Here is a 20960-nt window from a genome sequence, read left to right as displayed (position 1 = left end):
AATTTATTGATTACTCATTTCTTTAAAGACAAAGATAACTGTAAATTTATGAGGATAAAAAATCACTTAAATATTCTTTACATGTATGGCCAAATTTTCTGTAAAGAATTCACCAACTTATACTCTGACTAGCCACATATGAGTGTTGCTTTCACTTTATTTTTGACAACAGTGTTTCATCATCTTTTAATGTACATTTGATGGTTCGATAATTTAAATGTCATCTTTTTAAATTAATATGTTAATTTGTACATGTTCAAACCCACAGAAAATTTGAAAAAAATACAGTGAACACTTGCAGCTGCCTCACCTGCATTCACCAGTCGTTAGCACTTGCAATATCCATTGCATTTCTCCTACACACACGTTTGCCAAATCATCCGGAAGTATGCTGCAGACCTCATGACGCTTTAGCCCAAAAACTTTGGCATACATGTCTCTTGTTTTAATTTTGTATTTATTGGATTATTAAGCACAGTGGGACATTTTATCCATGTTTTCATAAGCCATTTGTATTTTGGATATGAACTGTCTGTTCATATGCTTTGCCCACTTTTCCCTTGAGGAAGTGCTTTCCTCATCATCTATGATGAATGACTGAAAGCTGTATCAGTGCTACCTGAATGCCACTTAAACCTCCTGACAAGATGCTAGACCCTGTACACCCTGGTAGCCAATGGCGTGCACAAAATTTCCTCTGTGATTTAAGTTATGATCTGGGCTATTGCTTTTTCTATCAATGAGAGTAGAGCCTTTATATTCAGCTTGTTGACTGTAAACATTCTATTTATGATCAAGGACTAGTGAAAAGTAATTGAGGTTGAGTGGATAAGCACAGTTAAACACACTGTAACTAGCAGGAGCAAAGAGAATGTTTGTCCTGTCAGTAAAATTACTTTTTTTGCTTTTTAGATGAACCCCCCCAGGACACTCTGTAGATTGTCTTTGAGTATTCAAAGATGAGTTTTACCAAATAAAATCGCCATCCCTAGAGCTGCTACTTTGATGTTTTTGCAGTGGGGATTTCTGCAAAAGAACTCATTGTGCCCCTCCCCCCCCACCCCACCCCTCCGCACTTGAATCCACATGCCCTCACTGAGCAGCCAGTGGTGCCTTGCTGCCTTCCCTCTCTCCAAGGCAAAATGTTCATATTCAGTTCTTCCTCGGTAAATTGAATATGCACCTGCCCTGACTTTGCCAGCAAATGAATTACACCAGACAGATTCTCAACCTGGCAGTTACATGTATAAGAAGCTTTCAAGTTTCAGGCCCTGAGCTTTGCACAGGGGCAACCCCTCCCATTACTGTAACATTTAATCCCAGAAATGGGGTGGTATTAAATGCCACCCTGAGTTTGTGCAAGGCTTGGCCTTGTTTCAAGAAACAGACATGTGCAGTGCCCTAGGGAAGCGGATCTTCTCGCTCCTCCCTGTCTGCCGTTTTCCCAGCCCTCCATTCTTGCCTTTCGTTTCCCCTTTCTCTCTCTTTCCCTTTCTCCATTCTTTTTTCCATTTTCCCTTGCTCCTCAAGACAAGATTGTAAAAAGCATACCATAGTTTCCAGAAGCCGTGTCTTGTATCTTGCAAAATACATTTCAAAATAACAGGGGTACAGAAGCCAGACAGGTTTCACAATGCCTAGGCCAGTTATTAGGCTCTAAGTATTGGGCACTCTGGCAAAGACAGTTCCAAACATGCCAACAAATCCACATCCCAGGGACAAAAGCGATCAAACGTGCTTATGATGGGTGTTTAAGATGACCTCTCTATCCTCTCAGAATCCCCACACCCGTCACCATGAATAAATCTAGAGGGTGCCTGCCTTTGTTCAGATCTGTTTTGGGGGTGAGCAACGTGAACAAGCCCAACCCAGACAGGTAGGGACTTCACCAGGACTGGTGACTGGTGCGCCCTGCTTTTCCCTGGGCACTCAGCACTCCCACCCTTCTCCCACTCACTTCCCCCCATGCCAGCCTGAGGGGACAGAGGACAGCAGCTGGTATGACTACAAAGTGCTGCCAGTCACTGTCTCTGCATATGGAACAGGAAGCTGGGATTTTGAGGAGAACCACACCTGGCCAAGTCAGGCTGCCCGCTCTACGACTCTGAGACTCAGTGGCGGTGGCTTTTGGAAAATCCATCTGGCGCTGCAAATATCTATTGTGCCCTTTTGCCCCAGTTAAGACCTTCATTGGCTTTTGTTAACACTTAGCGAGGTATTCGTTCTCATATGGTCTTCTCAAATTTTAACTTAAATTAATATTTGTTTATGTGACCTTATACATGTTACAGATAAATATTCATTGTAAATATTTTATAGAACATGGAAAATGAAGGAAAAAGTATATCTCAATCCTATAGCTCTGAGATAACCTGTGTTCATAGTTTAAGGTCTTTGTTTCTAACATTTTATATACTTAAAATTACATATTTTTCTTTACCAAAATGAGATCCTTCTGCACATATTGTTTTACAGCTTTGCTTTTCTTATTTAACATTTTACTGTAAGCATTTTCCCATTTCATCAAATAGTCACCTATAACATAATTATATTAGCTACAGGTCATTGTAAAGGTCATTGTATATTTATCAGTGCCCTATTTTTGTATATTACTTAGGATATTTCCAGTGGTTTGCTATTATAAATAATATTTAAGTGAATATCCTTGTGGCTAAATCTTTTCATAAATTCCCGATTACTTCCTTAGGACAGATGTTTGGAAAGAGAGTCACAGGCTCAGTGAATGTGCTCATTTGCATAAATATTGCGACATTACTCACCAAGTAGAATATATCAATTCATTTTCCAACCCTATCTCCCCAACTAGATTAGATTATGAGTTTTTTGAGGCCCACTAGTATATATCCCACACAGTTCCTGGCAGTATTGGGCATGTAGCACAAACTTAATAAAAATAAAGTTAATTTCCCTTTCTTGGTCACCATATAATTCATCAAGCTCCCCTTGCTGCCTTTGCTCGTTTCCATGTTATTTATGAAAAAGATAGGTATGTGTCACTGGGCTAAATATCGATGATAGCAGTGACCCTGATCAGAAGCCTTATTACCTCAGAACTGATACTAATGGCCAAGACAAGTGTGAGGTTATGGCAGTAAATGTCAAATTAAAAGATTCTAAGGACTAGAATATGGACCAAAATTTTTTATTTACTGCCAGACTAACTCATTCTTACAAATGACTCAATCACCTTTCCCAAAGAGAAAAGGATTGAGAATGTAGTTTAGGATGTGGTCTGCCATCATCCAGGTACTACTCTAGTAGAACCCAGAGCACTGTTGGATGATGAAGAGGGAAGAGGGGTGTAGACTCTCCCATGTGACCAAGTGCCACTTCCATAAAAAAATCAGAGCTTAATTCTCACATGAGAAATCTCATTTTTCCTATTCATCCTTCTTGTCCGCCTCTCTACACCACTCTGAGATACTGGTTTCCATGAACTATAATCACTGGGCACTATTTTTAAAGAGCTATGTTCCTCAAAGATGCTATCCTCTCCCTTGTTCTTGTGTCTGAGACCCTTATGTCCTCTTGCCAAGATCTCCACAGTAGCCTCCTACCCAGCCTCCCCATAATCCCTCTCTCTCTTGATGAAAACTATCCCAAGCATAGTTTCTGTAAGATTCTTCCTAATCCAATCCAATCCACCCACCAAGGCATCCCAGAATTGTCCAGGACTTCCTCTTGTTTTCCAGTGTAAGTTCAAACTTCTCTTCCAGTAAGAAAGACCTTCCACAAAATGATGCCAACTAACATCCCTTCTTTCACCACTGCCTTCCAGTTACCCAGCTTAACTATTCACGATTCCTTGCCTATACTCTTTGCTTTTCCACCCTACATATACCTTTGCTCAAAATGCAGGCTTTGCCTGGAGCACCTATTATTTTTAAAATATTCTACCCTAACAATGTAGTTGTCTGATTCTTCAGACAAATGTGTCTGTATCCCTCTCTGTGATACAGTTGCATTGGTTTGTGAAGGGAGACCCAGAGGCCTTGTTAATTTTAGGAGATGTCACTTTTGTATTCAACATAAGGTAAAGTTGTGTACTGATCAAGGGGGAAATCTTAAGAATATTGACTGTATTTGACGCTGGTATGTGTCCACTGGCATCGAGTTATATATGTAGTCCATGCCTCAAGCCTTGCACACAGATTGAAAATTTAAAAAGTAAAAATGGTCGCTGGTGGTTTCCAGCTTTACTGGATTGAACAGGAATGAGAGCCAAGGGCTGGAGACTCACACTGACAAGTCACACCCAGCCACCTGTGTTCCTGACTGCCTGGTTATATAAAGAAACTACTGATGGGGCCAGAGCAAGGAGTTTGGCACATAGCTGGCAGCTGCAACAAGCCTAAGCTCGGTCTTACTAAGGAATCCCTGTAGCCATTATAGTCTAATTAAAATGTCCTGGTGCTGACAGCTAAGGTTTTGCACGCTGTTTCAGTGTGCAGTGGACGCAGAGTTTTGCAGAGGTTTGTTGTCATAAATATGACACTCGTTCAAGGTTGTATACCATTCACTAGTTTTATACTACTTCCACCGTTTTCTGCTTTCTTACTTTCCCCCATATTTCCAGAAGTAAAACTAAACGAAGTGAAACCTTTCTTCTTATTTTCTTGGCCTTAGTTGTCCAATTATTAAATTCAGAGAAACGAATATGACTCATTTGAGAAGAATGTATCTATACATATAGAGTATCTTATACATGGAGAAAATAAACAGAAAAAGTAAACAGAAATTAAATCTTCAAGAAATGTCGCTGAAAATTTTGGAAGTGTTGTTTCAAATAGAAAAAGCATTACAGGCCTGCAGTCTTCAGGGGCACTCCACCACGTTATCTTTATTAGTAAAAGTAAACAGAAAATCTGAAAACATAAGAATTCATAAAGCTACGTTAGTGTTTAAAGAACTTTTAGTACTTATCTTGTCTTAGGCCTTTATTTTGTAGATGAGGAAACTTCACCTTGGAAAAAAAGAAAAGACAGCACCGAAGTGCCGGTAAAGGCAGGAACGGAGGCTAGAATACAGGTGTTCTGACTTTTAGTTCAAACGCAATACTCAGTAGAGTCTCTTCTTTTCCGAGTGAGCTCACCTCCCACCAGCACTCCCAAACGTCCATTCTGTGAAATTATTCCAGTAGTTAACATTATTTTCATTCTTTTTTAACCATAATGCTGTGATTATTAAGTTTTTGTCGCTCAGTTGCCTCGTTACTCTTCAGTACATATAGTTTCATATTCGATGTTTTTCTTTTGTACAGTTGAAGTCTGCTGAGGTAAAGTCTTCTTTTCTAAATATCTGTATTCGCTCTCCTAGAGTTTCCCCCCTTTTTAAAATTTATTTGTTGCCCTTGGTTTTTAGCACCTTACAACTCAGTTTTATCAACTTTGACTTGCTCTAGGGAGGCAGTTCTTTGTTAAAGACACATTTACTGCAACTCTCTTGCCAACTGGAAGCTAATAAAGATAACGTGGTGCAGTGCCCCTGAAGACTGCAGGCCTGTAATGCTTTTTCTATTTGAAACAGCACTTCCAAAATTTTCAGCGACATTTCTTGAAGATTTAATTCTGGAAATATTTAAATAAAACATTTATTTAAATGTTTAAAAAGTACTGGTAACACTTCCCAGAGATAAGGCTGGGAGAATCCAATGCAATGTGGCTCATTATTACATGTTCATAAATTCCGCACACCAAATCATATCTCCACACACAGAACTAACTAGAGGAGAGATTTAATACAACCTGCATAGGAATAAGAAACTATCCCCTTCTTTCTTCTCTCTACCCACCCCTGTTTCCACCCTCCCTCTCCACCTTCAGCAAAAGGAGTAAGGAGTTGGTGTGGGGAGAAATGGCGTAGGGAGAGATTCAGAGTAGGGGGCATCGTGCGAGTCAGAGTTTTCCAGAGAGGCAGGAAGCTGGCATCACGCACTGGGGAGACCATGTGAAAATATGCAACACAGAGAGCAAGAAGTGATGATCAAAGTCTCAGAGCTAAGAAGACATGAGATATAAGAACAAGGAAGTCAGTCAGGAAGGAGGGGGAAAGAGGGTCTGTTTACCAGGAACAATAGATTCTCTTTAGCTTATCTTTTGGACCTGCCAGCCAATTGGTACATGCTAGATGAGTGGGCCTGCATTTCTTAAAAGGCTAAAGGATATACATACATTCGAAAATGTATAATTAATATTTGTTCAGGGTTTTTTTTAGCAATTTTAGATTAACCTGCTTTTTCATATTACTCTGGGAAAATTATGTTGCCTCCTTGGTATGGCAGAGAAATCTGACAACCAGGCTTCTGGGCAGACAAAGGTAGGGCTGACCTGAAGTTCTGACATCTATGGTACACACACAATTTCTAAGATGACACTGACTCTTTTCAAGCTCCTAATCAAAATGGGTAGAGTTTAACCCTTGAGTAATGAAATACTGAGATTCTCCCTGAGCCAAGACTCTACTAGAACCTTCTCAAGGAATTTTAGAAAGCAGAGGGATAGGATTCTTCCTGCTACCAGCCTGAACAAAATGGCTTCTGAACCTTTCTTTTAGCTCTTATTTGCTAAAAGTTTTATCAAGAGTGTACATCAAGAGTGTTTTGATATATTTTTTTTTTTTTAAAAAAAGAGGAGAGAAGGGAACCAGAAGATAATGTGTTTAGATTAAAAACAAAAAAACCTCAATACTGTGACCTTGGATAATTAAATACTATTTTTGGATCTTGATCTCCTGACCAAAATGTTGGTATTATATCTGCCCTGCCAACTTTAAGGTTAGTAATGAGATTCAGTCTAATAAGCATGAAAAGTCTTTGAACATCTTTCAAATGGAAGGAAGTATTACTCAAGCTTTCTTAAAATAAATCTTTCAGTGGACTAGATAGTGACATATTTTACTAATACTTTCTTACCATTCATCTTATAGATGCTCATTTTAAATTTCCACAAAGCAATCCCAGCACGTGGGCATAAAGATAGATGCTGCATGCCCCATTGCCTTTTCTAGGCAATGTACAGACCACATCACTCCCATGGGCTACAATCAAGGAGATAACCTTGCACCCACCACACTGCAGGCTCTTCTGACCTAACGCCTTTCCCACACAGAAGTTGCTATTTAAATAGCTATTGAAAAAATACGGATGTCCCCAGGCCCCAGCCCCTACCTGTATGGAGAGCCAAAATCGAAGATACTCACTCTCCAAAAGCAAGTAACTAGACCAGCCTCTCTGTGTTCCTGTTGTACATAGCCAAACTGTAGATGAGGCCTTCCCACCAAGCCACTAGACCTCCCCTCCCTGATTTCTTGTCAGAGCCCACTGGGATCCCCCAAGGACAAGTTCAGTGAACACCATGAATGGCCAAGCTTTTCTACTTTAAACTGAGTTAATTGATTAGACTCAGAAACTTCAAAGGTAAAATGGAGAATCTCAACCAGAATTCCAAACGAGGTATGTGTTTGTCCTTAGTTTTATCTCACCGCTACAAGAATTACTTTTCAAATCCCCAAGGGAACAGAAAAGGGAGGAAAAGGCAAGGAAACCAAGAGCAACTTGTGAGCATTCTGCTCCACCTCGGCCTAGGAATATTTAGCTCGTCATTGTCCTTGCTAGGAACAGTCCCTACAAAGGACAGGAGCCAAAAGCAGCCCATCAGGGAAGAGCGTGCGGGTCTGGAGAGGGTTCAGAGCTTGGTCTTCCATCCTGCTTCTCTGAAGATAGGAGAATGGGTTTAGACTCTCTTAGAAACTGGAAGAATGAGGTCCTGGAGTCTCAGTGTCTCATATTTCTGCCTGCCCATCAGGCTTCAGCCTTACCAAACCTTTTCTCGAAGTGAAGAATATTTGGAGATAGTCATGTGTCCCAACCTTTCCAAAGAGAAGAGCAAAGAAAAGAGCACAGAGTTGGCTCTCCCATATTCTGAGCTGGATTTAGAAAGAGCTTTTTGATTTTATATTTAAATAGCTCACATACATGACAAGGTAGTAGTGAAAGGCACATGATGTTCAGTAATATTAGGGGATCATTCTATTGGGATTTAAGGGTTGAATGGGGTGGGCCAGTTAAATAAGCCCAAAGGGGTCATTTAAGCAGGAAGAGCCTCGTATGACTACTAGAGACCAGATCGGAAGCCCAAGAGATAAAAATCACAGGAAAAATAAGGGGAGATGGGGGATGCGGGCAGGGAATGACAGGCCGAGGGGAACACACAAGTTAATGCAACAAATTGTTTTCTCTATCATAACATGGTATGAGTCAGCTGTGTGCATAGGCCAAAGGTAAAAGACTAAGAATGATCTGGAAGAGCTAGGTGAAGAGTAAGCTTAGGAATAGTAGGGCCTGAGGGCCCAGATCAGTAGACAAGTGGGTTCAAATCCCAGCTCATTCCTGCCTGCTAGATCCAACCTGGGGGAGTTTATTTACACTCTGTGCTTTAGCTTCTTCATCGTTGAAACAGAAAACCAGGTAAAATCTGTTTTAGGGGCATGCAGGCAAAGCAACAAAGAGCTAGGTGGAGGGTTGAAGACAAACATGTTGGGATCAGATACATCCTGAAGGACATGACCTTGGCTAAAGGGACTCAGGATGCAGATCAGGAATATAGAAAGGCAAACCAGGCAATGGAGGGATTGGGAATTCAGACAGATAGCAAACGCGGCACCAAAAGGGCAATGACTAATTTTGAGAAAAACATCTGTCCTACCCAGGAAGTCACCAGTTACAAACTTCCTGTGATATAATGGACCAATGTCTAAGTCTGGCCAGGCTATAATCTAAAAGTAAAAATAAGTGAATTGACCCCATGTCTTATTCAAATAACAATATAGCAGAACTGATGTGCCCTTTGACAAATGAAAGATAGATGGCTCATCCATGTTCAAGTTTACCTTGCTGTTGGGAAAGAGAAATTGCTTCTAAGTCTATACAGACTTCGCAAATCTATTATTCAAGATAGTCGGCAACCGTGCTACAAGCTACCTACTAACCGTCTTCCTAAGAGAAAACTTGCTGACAAACACCAGTGTTGTAGAGAAATCTGAGCTGCGGGTGAGGCTGTCTTGTTAAAAAAAACAAACAAACAAACAAAACACATTGCAAATGCAGTTTTCAGCCTTGTAACAGTCTTGACTACCAAACTCTTGACAAGATGTTGCTTAGTCCTGGAGTTTTTATCACCTTAGAAAAACCAGGACAAAGAGGGTAGCTTAAAACAGTGAATTAATTACCTGACTCTTCTTTTTCAGGTATTAAGTACCTATGGTTTCTGATTAGAGTAAATTTTAAATGCTTTTCTATCAGCATTTACTTTTAAAACGTGCCAGTCGATTACTGATAATCTTTAGGTAGAATCTACTTTTCATTTATGTTTTGTATAGGTCAAATGAAAATATATGCCAGAGAAACAGCCATCATGAAATATATAGAGGCCCATCTGGGAAAGCAAATTCAAGAACATCCAAAAGCTTTGAAGTAAAGAACACTCTGATTTTGACTGCAAAACAAAATTTCTTTTTTAATGTAGCCTCGCTGGCATTACGCAGTGCTCCTCAAAGTGAGACCTTACCCTGACTTTCCTAGACAGACAATCCTGGCTCTCTTTGGATTTTTTATGCGTCTAATTATTGTGGTTTTTACATTGATCATTCCAGAAACAGACAAACCAAGGCTCAGAGGAAGCTCCTTGGTGGAGGGAGAGGGGAGAAGAGGTGCAGGCAAAGTTTGTGCTTGCCCTGGGCCATGTTCTCATCATAAACATCCATATTTATGTATGGAACTTTACATATTCAAGATAATTTAAACTTTGAGTTGACAGTCATGATAAGAATGAAGAAGTTGTAGCTTTTCTGAATGAAATGCCTTTGACGATTCTTTTACACTGTTCTATGTGACATTATGAGATGTCCTGAATTCCGAGGCTTAAGGGGAAAGCAGATGTCACAGTAATGTTTAGAATGTGAATGAGTAAGGCCTTAAATATCATATAAAATGAAGCTACTCTGTTTTCTTTGCTTAAAAAAAAAGTTTGTAAACTTTTCTGCATAAATGCATCCCCCCACACCCCACATACCCTGTATAATAATTATGTGATAATCAAATTTAAGATGAAGCATCCATAAAAGGTAAGCATGAGCAAAAATAACTATAAAGCATAGTCAAATTAAATTTTTATGATTCATTAAACATCCATTAAAATAACCCATTAAGACTAAACTGTTGAGTTGGTAACTGATGCATCTTCACATCACCAGTGAATTGCATGGAGCTCAGCTTTGCCCTGCATCCATTTCTATCGAAAATTGTGCAAGAAGTGCAGACTAGAGACTCGTTGTTTGATAAACTTCTTAAAAGGGAGGTGCAACCTGACAATCAGGTGCTTTCTGTGGTGGGACCCACACTTTGGCAGAAGATTCTGGCAGAATAGACCTTTTCGAGCAAACTTTGTACGTGCCTGATGTGCCATCTAGTGGTTAAGTGAGCCCAACATTAACGAAAAAGAAAATGGTTCTTTCTGGTGTCTGATACCTCCAAATTCTCCACCACTTGATTTAAGCAGCTGTACAGGAAGCTACAGGCTGTTTTTGTGTGTGTGTGTGTGTGTGGCGGTCTGGAGGATAGGAAACCATTTTCTTAGAAGCTACATGTTGAACAAAGGTACTGGAGTGGGGGGAGCACTGATATTTCAGTAATTACACAAGCCAGAGGTAGCAAATTGGCGATGTTTGGCCCACAGAATACCTTCTTCCATTTTATTTTATTGAGGCATAATTCACATATATAGTACACAAATCTTCAGTGTATGGTTTGATATGTTTTTACATTTGTAAATGTGTACATTCGTATACTCCATATAATCACAACCTGGATCAAGCTATAGGATGTTTCCAGCATCCCAGTAGCCTCTCTCGTGGCCCCTCCCAGCAATTCTTCCTCAGAATAACCACAACTTAGACTCGGTCCCCAGAGATTCACAATGGCATCATTAAAGCACATATTCCTAACCTAACCTCCAAGAATAAGATCTTTTAATCACCGTTTTCATAGTTTGCCTGAAAAGGGGACAGTTTCCTCATCTGAAACATGCTGTGGCTTTAAAAAAAAAAAAAAAAAAAGCCCTATTTCCTGGGTTTATTTCAGAGCCCAGGTGATATAATGATCTCTCTTTCCCCAGTCTAAAATCCTAATATATTGTTTTTTTTCCCAAGCTTCTCACAAAGAGGTATATTCATTCAGTGCACTGATTATTTTTCCCCAAGTGTCTCTGCAGGCAGCCAAGTCAATTTTAAAAGAAATCCCATTACTTTTGAGCGGCATCTCAGAGGTGCCACTGATTGTCCTGGCAAAGCCTATGAATTCTGTTGCAGTATTGTAGAAATTAATGTGAATGCCATGTCACCAGCGACTGCGTGACACCCTGTTTAAATTAAGCCAAGCAAATCATAATGGTGAGAAAAGCTCTCACCCTATAATCCAGCAAAGGCTGATTTATAATGAATAGCATAATGCAGTCACTGTTGCTATTTCTACAGGACCTCTTTCTGTTCAAATTAAACTAAATTATCTCAATGTCAAAATGAATAGTATGTCAAGAAGCAAAGGTAGTTCTGAAATAAAATTATTGTAGTTATTCCTGAGCTTTCATGTATATGCCTATTTATTTAATTACTGAACAAACAAACACGCAATCAGTCAACCAGCATGTCTAGTGAGCATGTTACTTCTAGGTGTTTTCCAAATGCTGGAGATAGAAAAGGTAGGTTTCTGAGTCCTCCCTCGCTGCCATGTACTTGAACCTTGTTTAGGCCTGTTTTGCCCTGACCTGCAAGCTGGTATTTAAAGAGATGGCTGCCTCTTGGGATAATAAATAGGGCAAGATTATAAGCATCATCTTAATTTATTCTATTTTATAAATAACTTCATTTTTTGTTCTAATTATTTAGCATGGATTTGGAAAATAGAAGAATGTAAAGAGGAAAATATACACATCTCTAATCCACCAAAGAAAGTCTTTAATGACTCTGATTAATTCTGTTCAAAGAAGTGTTAGTCCTTTTTTTTCTGTGTGTACATGCATATATTTATTTTATGGAGTTCAGAAGATACATGTTTTTCTCTATCATAAGAAACTCTTGAAACATGTTTAATACTTAGAGTGACTTTTATAATTTCTGAAATAAGAATGAAAACTATTTTTTTTTTACCATTCCTTATTATTGGAAATTTTGATTGTTGTTTTTAAAAAGTTACAGATATTTATTGTTCGTGTATTTGAAATGAAGTCTTTGATCTTCTGCCATTCTCAATGACCAGAATGTCCAGAATAGTATTAAATAATAATGGTGATGGTGACTGTCTGTGGTTTGTTCCTGATTATAAAGGCAAAAAATCTGAAGTTTGTTAAATAGGACAACTGCTGATTTGAGTTACCTAAAAATCATATTAAATTAGTCTTTGGGTCCTAATTTTTAAAAATCAGCAGTGTAGAATTGAACATTACCAAATGTCTTTCAATGCTATTGAAATAATTAAGTTTGTCCCAATTCGGCCTATAGATGTGTGATACATTATATTACTAGATTTCCTAATATTGGTCCCCCTCCCTTAGAATGACTACTACTATAACTAAAGTAATGTACTTTTAATGAATTGTCAAATTCAATTCCATATTCTTGATTTTAGGATTAGAGATACACTCTGTTCGTCTCATTCTGGTCTATAAATGTGGATTGCTGAAGTTGGGGTTGGGGAACTCGTTGATGTCTATTATTCACTCTCCTTTTTCTTGATCTCTTTTCCCAACTGCAAGAAGTGTTTTTTGTTTTCCTTTTATGAATTCATAAAGTGCTTTTCTTAGCCTCTCTCAAAGTGCTCGTTCTACTTGTGAAAATTTCTGCCTTCTGTTCTTGTATGGGTGATTTGTGTCTTCAATTCAAGAATTTTCCATCCCTTCTCCTTAGCTACTAAGTGTCATTCACCTAACCTCTCCTGTATGGTTTCAGCAAAGAGCTGCAGTGGCAATGGTGGAGATTTACTTAGATGAGTTTTTGTTTGTTTGTTTTTTACACTTAGATGAGTTTTGTCAACACGCTTAGATTTCCAAACCAGCCCTGCAGTAAACTAAGGAGGAAAGCAAGGAAGTAATAATGATTCCAAAATTCTGTGGGTATCATGTTTCTCTGTGGCACCAAAATGAGTCCAAAAGATATGTTACTTTCAGAGGTTTAGGAGCAGACACAACAGAGATGAGAGCCAAGCACTGAAACCAGCCCTCTTATACCTGCCCAGATGCCTGTTCCATTCTGGTCTCGAGGGTGGATTACAGAGAAAACCAGTTACTTCAAATGCTTTTGCTTACCTCAAGTACACATTCTTAAAACTAAGTACATTCATTATATTCTAATATTTTTAAAAACCCTTCCAATGGCCATCTCAAGACATCACTTCAAAATGATATCTTTTAATTGCAATTCTTCCCCAGGGGAAGGCTTACAAAATTAAGGATCCTCTAAGGGCTCACCTACTAGACTATAAACCACTTGAGGACGAGAAATAGGTCTTAAGTATATTCTAGATCCCTCTATACTAGTGTTTCTGGGATTAATCTTCTTTTATTTATTATTTATTTATTTTTTTGCAACGTAATGTTTTTGAGGTAGGTATTCCACACTTGTTTAAAGGCCAAAAGCAACTTCAAAAGCCTTTTAGCAAGTAGAGGTAGAATCACAACCAAAAACTTACTGGAAATTAATGGAAGAAATGATGGCAAAAGTAAAGAGAGAGCATAAGTAAACTCTTCAAGCTAGAATCAAACTGAATGTTTGCCCAGGGGAGTAGGAGTAGGTCAGGTGATGACTTCAAAATATCCGGCAATGGGGATTTGCAGGGAGGGAGTGATTAGTGGATATTGTTGAATATCTGATTCTGTGCCTTTACTAGAGTTTCTTTGAAAGCAAAGTGAAAGTTGTGTTTGATGATGCCTTTCTCCTTTTCCGTAGGGTATTAAATACCACGTTATTTGAAAGTTGGGAGATTGTTGGACCTTACCCTTCTTGGTGGGTTTTTAACCTACTGCTGTTGCTAATACAAGGCTTGAACTGCTTCTGGTCTTACTTGATCGTAAAAATAGCTTGCAAAGCTATTTCAAAAGGCAAGGTAAGATAAAATTCACCCTTCCCTATGTGTCCCAGAAAATTGTTTTTGATGGTTCTTCTGAATCAATAAGAAGATTATTTATTATTTTACATTTCGTCAAAACTGATACTATTTTTTCATAATTTAGCAGAACCTCCTGGAAACAACAAACTAAATTTTATTTTTCTCAATTTAGTTCATTTTTTAAGTTGTAGCATTGCTTTGCTGATAGTTATTCGCAGTTATCTGCACTTATAACTTTAGATTTATGATAATACTTTATTTGTTGTGTTCTTCCTCTCCCTCTCTCTGTCTCCTTTGGTCCTTCTCTGGTTATACTTACTGAACAGAAATTTAATAACTTCTTTCTTTTTATGAGAAAGGTTGCTTGATACAGTATGCCCATGTATGCCTTTTCCAATAAAATTTAGCTGAATCTCTTTGGTTAAAAAAAAATAATAACTCATGAGACTGATTTGAATAAAGCTTCTTGAGCCACAACCCTTCTGTGTAGAGCAGTGACTTTTCTAGAACATACTCTGTAACATTTTCTTACTTTCGTTGTTTGTTCTCTTCCTTCTGCCACCCTGGAAGGCTGGGAAGTGGAACCCTTTACATGTAAGTTTCTTACAACTCTCTCTCTATCCTTGTCCTGGGTGCCACATTATTCACCTGTTGGAGGGACACTCAGATGCTTATTTCCATGCATATTGTTCTGTCTAATCTGTTGCCACTGACAGCTGGTGTAGCCCCCACCAGCTGCAAAGGGGTACTAAGAACAGCTCAGTTAATGCCTTTTTTGTGTGAGCTTTGCATGATCCAACAGAGAAATGAAGAATTTTTTTCATTGCTGTTTAACATATTACCTGGGGGGGAAAAAAAAACACAGAAATATACCAAAGTCAAGTAGGAGAAAGAGAACTAAGTCAGGAACAGGATGAATACAATGGAGAATGGAGGCCTAAACATCTGCTCCTTTGCCCGGTCTGCCCTGGACCACCAAGCAGCACTTGACCACTTTGTCCTCAGTCAGGTAAACAGAGCTGCTCCCTTCGACAAAGGGGCTCTGGACACCTAGTCACATTCTATGAAGCCAATTCTCAGTGTCCACTCTTATATAAATCCAAACTATTCTGATCAATTCATTGTTTAGAAGCAAAAGTTTATTTGTTTTCCTCTGTGACCTCTTACTCTTTAAAGTGAGCATGTATTTCTATTTTTAAAAATGCTTCTGTTTTCATTTGGATACAAATTAAATCAACATGCATAATACTGTCAGTAGGATAACAATAACTGAAGATATAAGGACACCGTGGATTACATTACTTGTGAACTTGCTACATTGCTATTTCCACTAGGTGTGTGGTCTGTCTTCTCACCAACTTATTCCTTCAACTTTGTAAGAGATAGATGATCATTAATTTTATTCCAGATATCAGGCTTCAGAATATTTTGACTGCCATCACTGCTTACCTAGGACAGTAAGGCTCATCTTGGCCATGAGTTATAAATTATATCTTCCTGTAGGTTATTTTGAGATATTCTAAATTGTTCCTTTCTTTGAAGGTAACATAACTATATATTTTTTTTTTTCCCAAATGCAATTAAAAATAATCTTGCTAAGCATTCAGATGTAAATTAATCACTATCTGAAACTGGAATTTTCTTTCCTATTAGCAGCTTAATTTATAACTGATGGATTTCTAAATGTAGTGGAACCTAACTCCAACACTATTTTTGTGACCTGTGTTATTTGAAGTATTCTTATAATCTAGTCATTTTGTTGTTTCAGTATGTAAATCTTCTTGAAGATGGTCCTTGTGAATTCAGCCTCATCTCAAGGGGCAGAGGAGTGAGGTCCATTTTTACAATATTTCCCATCATCTCTGGTTGAAATAGAGCAGTAATTCTCAGCTCTTATGTTCTTTTGTACCCACCCACCTAACAAAGATGATATTCTCGTAGTAATCCCTCAGGAAGGGCAGTGAATTTCAGGATTCTCAAATTGGGGAGTAGTGGTGGCACAGAGAGGGTATGATGTGAAAAATCCCCCAGCTGATTCGGATACACCTCCCAGAAGACTTTGCCAACCTCCCCAGCTCACCTCTGGTCACTCACAGGTGACTATATTGGGAAAATTTCTATGAAACCATGCCACCAGGTCCCTTTTGCCATCCCACTCAGAAAGTACGTTATCTGTGCTCAGTTACTCAAAGGTCTTAAGGCCTGTTGGATGAAAATGCTTACTATAATTTAGACTTAGATAGTAAGAGGTTCAAACTATTTTAATATTAAATGCAGTAGAGTATTTCTTAATTTCTCCCTAAATTACTACCTTGCTAGATAGTATGATTTTTTTTTCATTTTTTATGGTAATGTATAGATTTATATCCTGGTACCTTATCGTACCATCCTCATTACTAAATGAAGCTTAATAGAAGACTGAAGAACCCTAGAATGATGGGAGCCAATTCATGATGATCCAGTCAATAGATTTTCCTTGGGAAATATTTTAAACTAAACCTCACCCAGCAGGGTCTCAAAAAGCCTCCTACTGCCATTAGTTATTATGTAGTATATAAAACGAAATGTTTTCTACTTAATTCTAGTGGACAGAAAAGAAAACCAAATTAAATCATGAAACAATGCATTACAAAGCCAAATAAAAATGATGTTGTGATCATCTGAGTTAGTGACTATCTCCGTTAGTTTAGTTAATTGAGAGCAGACTTTGATTCTCAAGGGGAATGTGATCACCAGAGTGTAAATTGATTCATTTGTACCAAATTCTTATAATGCATTTCAGTAGCACAGTATGCCACTTTGCCAGCAGAAGCAGGATTCGTGGTCTAGTACATTCTCAATATAGAAAGGCACCTTAAAGAGTTCAGCAAGTCTAGCCCCTTGTGTTACCTAAATCCACTTACCTTTCTTGATAACTGACTTTGTCACCCAAATTGTATATCTCCAGTGAAGGGGAATGTATTACTATGGCAAAGTTCCTGTCCTCTTTGATTTTTTTAACGTTTGGATCTGTTTTCCTCATGTGTGATTGCATGTGATTCTGAGCATGCCATACCTTAATGATTCCTTAGGAGCTGGTTACACTCACTTTCTTGTATGCCACAGGTGTCCAAGGATGATCGAAGTGATATTGAGTCTAGCTCAGATGAGGAGGACTCGGAACACCCAGGGAAGAATGCCCACACTGCAACCGCCACCAATGGAACCAGTGGTACCAACGGGTATCTCCTGACCGGCCCTTGTTCCATGGATGATTAATTACTCAAAACTGCAAGTCCCGAACGAAGTGAACTGTTTGTTCCTGGAAGTATTTAATAAGTTGCAAATGCAGTTCCTTTCATATCTCAGCACCAGAAACAAAAATTAGGATTATCAACGCATTTTTTGAATAGTGCACTGCCATATCTCGTCTGTGAATGAAGAATTACCATTCTTTATATGTAGGCATGCTGTATGTAATTGACACAAGGGAACAGTATTTGCATTTGTATTGTCTTAGAATATTATTTATTTTTTGTATTTGTTTGTAAATCTGTGGACAAAAGAGGATTTCCTCACTCCTTTTACTCTCTGGGTTCATAACAGTGAGGGAGATACTCCATCTGCTTCCACCCCTTTCTGCTGCTGTAACCCAGTCTGCTAGGAGCATCAGCTTAATTTGTCTGAGAGCAAGCAAAGCCCTGTGTGAGATTCTCATACAGCTCCAAATAGGTTCGCTTTCTTTGTGTCAGTGCCCATTTTGAAATTGCCTATGGTCTCAGTGATCATCCTCCCAGTATATAGTTTAAACAGGATGAGCTTGGGTTTTTGTCACTCTTCGTGGTCACTTAGCAGTTCAAATTAAAGAGTATAGTTATTGAAGGGCTTTTAAAATATTGTTTTATATTAAATTGCTTAGGAATAGACTTCATTTCCTGTGCAGACAGACAAGATTTCTTCAATGAGCAAGGTAGCTAGTTGGGGATTAACCTTGTAGGTTACAGAGATCTTTTTATTCTCAGTTATGAAGTCAGTGCTCCGGCTCTGAAGGAAAACCTTTGCTTAAGGTCATAGTTACAAGGAAACGACTCTTAATATTGGGAATTTGTCCCCTGATCTAAGAATAACATAAGGAAAGAGTGGCTGACTGCAACCAGATTGTACCACTGCCCATGAAATTAGCGCCGTCTTCTGTCATGTCGTGAAAAAAAGAAGCTAAGTATATTTTGAACAGAAAAAGAGTTTTGAGAGTTTGCAAAAGTCACTTCTATAGTGCAAAGCACTTTACTGCACCAGCTTTCAAGAAAGTGCCCTATCTAGTATTTGATCCTGATATTTTTATTTTTCTGAGAGATAAAGCCAATGGGATAAAGACTATTTTACTCTGTCTTTTCTCCCTAAACATAACCAGGAATGACTTTCCTGTTACTCAGAAATGAGCAGCATTGCACTCTTGAGTCCTTTTGTTTGCTTCTTTGAAGACTTGTTCAGTTTACCGGGTTTTTTATTCAGACAGAGCTATTGCCAAAAAAAAAAAAAAAACACACAAAAATTTGACTGGACAATGGCAAGATTGACAATGAGAAAGATTACTGAATAAAAAGTTTCCATTATCACTTACATAGCAGTGTTATTTATGTATAGATTAGAAAACCATACACATAAACCAAAGATTTTATCTCCTTTCTTCTAACTTCTAGTAACAGGGAATAAAAAAGTATTACAAATACTTATAAATCAAAAAGACCATCATCTAAAACAATAGCCCAAAACCACAGTGTATTAATATAAATATGTGAATCAGGGCATAGTGAAGACAACAGCAAACTACTAGAGAGTGTATGTCTTGCTCAGAAGCATTCACATTCAGTTCAGTTTTTCTGAAAAATTACATTTTTGTGTTCACAAATTTACAACCTGTAAGATAATAGTTAAAAGAATGCTCCCAAACAAAAACCTCGCAATGTAATACTAAGTCTTACCCCCATCTAGTTACAAAATAGTATGTTTCTGATATAGTCCATAGTAATAACTGAAGAGGCTTGGAAATATGTCTGATGTTTACGGAGAAAACAGTGCAACTAATTCTTATTATTTTATTTCACAAAACAGAGATATGTCTACCAGTGTAATTTGTAGATTGTGTGAGTTTTAAGACTAATCATAAAACATCAGAAGTACTTGTTAGTCATCTAAACATCTGCCAAGATACAGATAAATAAAAAGTAACAGCAAGCATGTTATAGCTGAAAATTTTTGAGAAGTCGAATTTCTTTTCTTATCAGCTAATCCATTGAAGAGAAGAGTGAATTGTACTTGCTTTAGTGTCTGGAGTGGGTCCTTTCAATGGATAAAATAAACCACACAACCACAGTGTATTCGAATTTGGATCATCTGACATTCTTTAGCATCGTCTTACGATTAGCTTATATTTATAAGCTAATTTAATTTTAAAGGTGTAGACGAGTTGCATAAAATGAAGTAAATTGAGTATGTCCTTAGCAAAGATGAACTTAAACAATCTTTTGTTTTTCCCAAAAGTCACTTAGAGGGAGGACTGGGGATACTTAGAGCCTCTCTGGCTGAGGGCATTAACTTTACACAATCCTCAGCGTTTCTACAGATTTTTATTTACTTTTACATTTTAGGGCAAAGAATTCTTTTAGACTAATCAGAATGGTGTTTGTAGGCCTTTCAAGGTGAAGAATAATATTTCTCTGTCTACTACTCTCTCATGGTGGCCTGAGAGGCTGAGAGAGAAAAATATATGCGACATCTTACCTTCTACCTGTGCCAGGCCATAGCTGTGGAAGTGTATTTTGTAAATTCAACTGTAGTTTAGTGAGTGTCATTTCCCGTTAATTAACTTAACCTGTGTTGACATCGCCTTCCTCCTGGTTACATTCGAACTTTCCCAGGGTACAAGGGATATGTAGGAAGGAATCTAGAAAAAGTAATCTTTTATTCTCTAATGTTATAGCGCTTCTAGATCTCTTAGTGAGGGAAAAAGGTAGCAAATCAAGTAGAATTTGGCCTTGGGTCAATAAATGATATAAACATGTATGATCTATGTATGTATAATGTTTCTCCAAAAACATGATAAAACCAAAATATCACTGACTCATCCTTATCCATATTTTTTTGGATAAAAATCATCCACCATGGACAACAGAAACTTCCCACTTCCCTCTCAGTTTCCTGTTCATGCTGCCGACACAGCTGAGAGTGGTAGAATTTTTTCAACCTCTAGCCCCAAAGCTAAATATGCCCAGATCACAGGGGGCCTAAGGCCAGCATGTAAGCCAAATGCAGTTCTCATTTCTAAATTTAGTTATAGGACTTGAGAATAGGGAAGTAACTCTCAGTGTTTTGGATTATCGAATTATATTTTAGAAAAAAATGTATATGATTGCTGCTTCACCCAGGATTTTATTTACATTCACCTCCTGCTAGGCTGCTGGACAATGGTGTTCTGACATACTATCAGATAATGAAACTGGCCCCTGACAGAGAAGAACTAGGAAGAAAGGTAGGTTCTCCAAAGAAAGCAAGCAGTTGGGTGAGAGAAATAACTTTTTAGCGAGGTAAGATAAGACCACCTTTAGCTAAAATGGTGAGTAAACATCAAAATGTCTAGTTCTGTTGCCAAACTTCCCATTCCAAGTATATGAGTTTGAATTTGAGCAAATTGAATACTTTCACCTTAGGTAGAATTAACTGAATCTTCCACTTTGTATATTTCAACCTCATGGTGATTTGGACCAAAGTAAAAAATGGAATTTTACTCCAGCTGATCTGAGTCTTTGCA

At 38.2% G+C, this 20960-nt stretch overlaps 1 protein-coding gene across 1 annotated transcript in view; it reads left to right on the top strand.

Annotated features, from left to right (window-relative positions):
* CERS6 (ceramide synthase 6) overlaps positions 1 to 20545 on the top strand; it is a 272206-nt gene extending 251661 nt beyond the window's left edge. Inside the window, exons 9-10 of the mRNA XM_011358174.2 lie at positions 14014 to 14170; positions 17279 to 20545. Coding sequence (XP_011356476.1) covers positions 14014 to 14170; positions 17279 to 17431 — 310 coding nt within the window. The 3' untranslated portion in view covers positions 17432 to 20545. The remainder of the gene's footprint in view (positions 1 to 14013; positions 14171 to 17278) is intronic.
* Positions 20546 to 20960: the final 415 nt, after the last annotated feature.

This window comes from Pteropus vampyrus, unplaced genomic scaffold (assembly GCF_000151845.1).
Source record: "Pteropus vampyrus isolate Shadow unplaced genomic scaffold, Pvam_2.0 Scaffold2, whole genome shotgun sequence".
NCBI lineage: Eukaryota > Metazoa > Chordata > Mammalia > Chiroptera > Pteropodidae > Pteropus > Pteropus vampyrus.
This window is presented reverse-complemented; position numbering and strand designations above follow the sequence as displayed.